Here is a 1673-nt window from a genome sequence, read left to right on the forward strand (position 1 = left end):
TTTGAATGCTTACGGCTGCCCGCCCTTGGATCCGGATGTGTTGTTGGCCGTGGTGCAGAAGGTGCGCGAAGAGAGGGCGTGCGTCACTTTGGTCGTGCCATACTGGACGGCGCAACCTTGGTGGCAGTTGCTGATGGAGCTGCCGGTGGACATAGTGTTTCTCCCCTCGAACACGGAGCTGTTCGCACCGGGGGAAGGGGGGTCGAGCCGCTTCCTGCCGCCCCCGCAGTGGCAGGTGGTGNCGGTACGAGTGCAGTGATCGACTGGGCCCTCCTGCGCGGCACACGCAGTGGTTCTGCCCCGGTTCCCCGTTATGCATTAGACTTTCGTGCTGCGGCTGCTCCCCCGGTTGTCACGAACCTGTTAGTGAAGCAGCTGCAGGCCGCCGCCCCAGGTCAGGACCACTCGGCTCGCCTGGAGCAGATTGCGGCCGTCATTGTGTCTCGAGTAGGCTCCAAGACTTGGCAATCGTATGCGTCTCATTTCGCGGCATTCGTGCGTTTCTGCGTCAGTGAAGACCTTGAGTTCTTGCCGGCGTCCCGGTATACCGGGTTGTTGTGGGCACAGTACCTGGCTGCCCGTGGTTCTGTTCGGGCTCGCACCGCGCAGCCCTACTTCAGCGCGGTTAATACAGTGCACGATTTGTTAGGGCTGGCTAAGCCGTGTGATGGGGATAATGTGCTGTTGTCGGCGTTCCGTAAGGGCTGGGAGCGGCTGCAGGTCTCACTGGCCCCTACCTCGTCCCTTGTCCTCGCCTTCAGTGCTTCGGACGCCTGGAGGCTATACGACCGGCTCCCGTCCGTCCCGGTTGCGTCGGATTTGTTTGTCCCTCTTTTGTTCGTCGTCCTTGGCTTCTGTCTATTTTTGCGTCCCGACTCCTTGCTGTCTGTCGTCTGGGCGCGGGTTTCGGTTGTTGATGAGGAGCCTGTGTTTCAGTACAAGCCTTTGCACTGGAAAGGCCAAAAGAGGAATTGCCAAAGTCTGTAATGGGTGTGGTGTAATTTGTGTGGAGCGTTGATGGAAGGAAGGTCGTTAGATGCATTTCAATGCCGTACATGTTTATAATGCGACTTGAAGAATTGGACGTAATGTTGCGAAAAGGAATGGTCGAGAGGAATATAGGGTGCTTGTTCAGAAGTGGTGGACGATACAGTTTTTTAATAATTTTCCGCGGCTGAGGTAATCGCTCACTTGAATGCCACGAGAAATGTATGAAATGACGGGCATATCAGGGATGTAATTGGTGTGTCGCGCTGAAACAAGGGCAGGACATTCTAACAAGAAATGCCTGTTATTCCAAGTCGTCTGCTGCTGGTTACCCTAGCGGACACGCTAGACGTGCTGCGTCTTCTGAGTCAGCAGCCATTACACTTTTGCCAGGCTGGGCAACATGCAGTCGTATTCGACACGTTGTGATGAGTATAACGTAAAGGAATAGCAATTGGTTCATGGGCTGTTACACCATTTGCGGCACATATTCATAAAGGACGAGTACCGAGTGTGACCCTGCCGTAAAAATTAGCGCAGCGGCTGGTTTGTGGCTTGAGCCGCCACGCCAGCTGTGATGAATAGTCAGTCTGTGTCAACACAACACTGATGCGAAAATATTCCGAACCGAATTAAGTAAGAGCCGCGCGAGAGGCGCCACCAAGAATGGGTAACACGGGCGCCAC

General features: G+C 55.0%; 1 protein-coding gene across 1 annotated transcript in view; it reads left to right on the forward strand.

Annotated features, from left to right (window-relative positions):
* Positions 1–1673, forward strand: part of VOLCADRAFT_99387 (uncharacterized protein) — a gene marked incomplete at both ends in the record, with an annotated part of 3955 nt that overhangs the window by 1423 nt on the left and 859 nt on the right. Inside the window, one exon of the mRNA XM_002958135.1 lies at positions 236–697. Within this exon, the coding sequence (XP_002958181.1) occupies positions 236–697 (462 nt within the window). The remainder of the gene's footprint in view (positions 1–235; positions 698–1673) is intronic.

This window comes from Volvox carteri, assembly GCF_000143455.1.
Source record: "Volvox carteri f. nagariensis unplaced genomic scaffold VOLCAscaffold_87, whole genome shotgun sequence".
In the NCBI taxonomy this organism is placed as follows: domain Eukaryota; kingdom Viridiplantae; phylum Chlorophyta; class Chlorophyceae; order Chlamydomonadales; family Volvocaceae; genus Volvox; species Volvox carteri.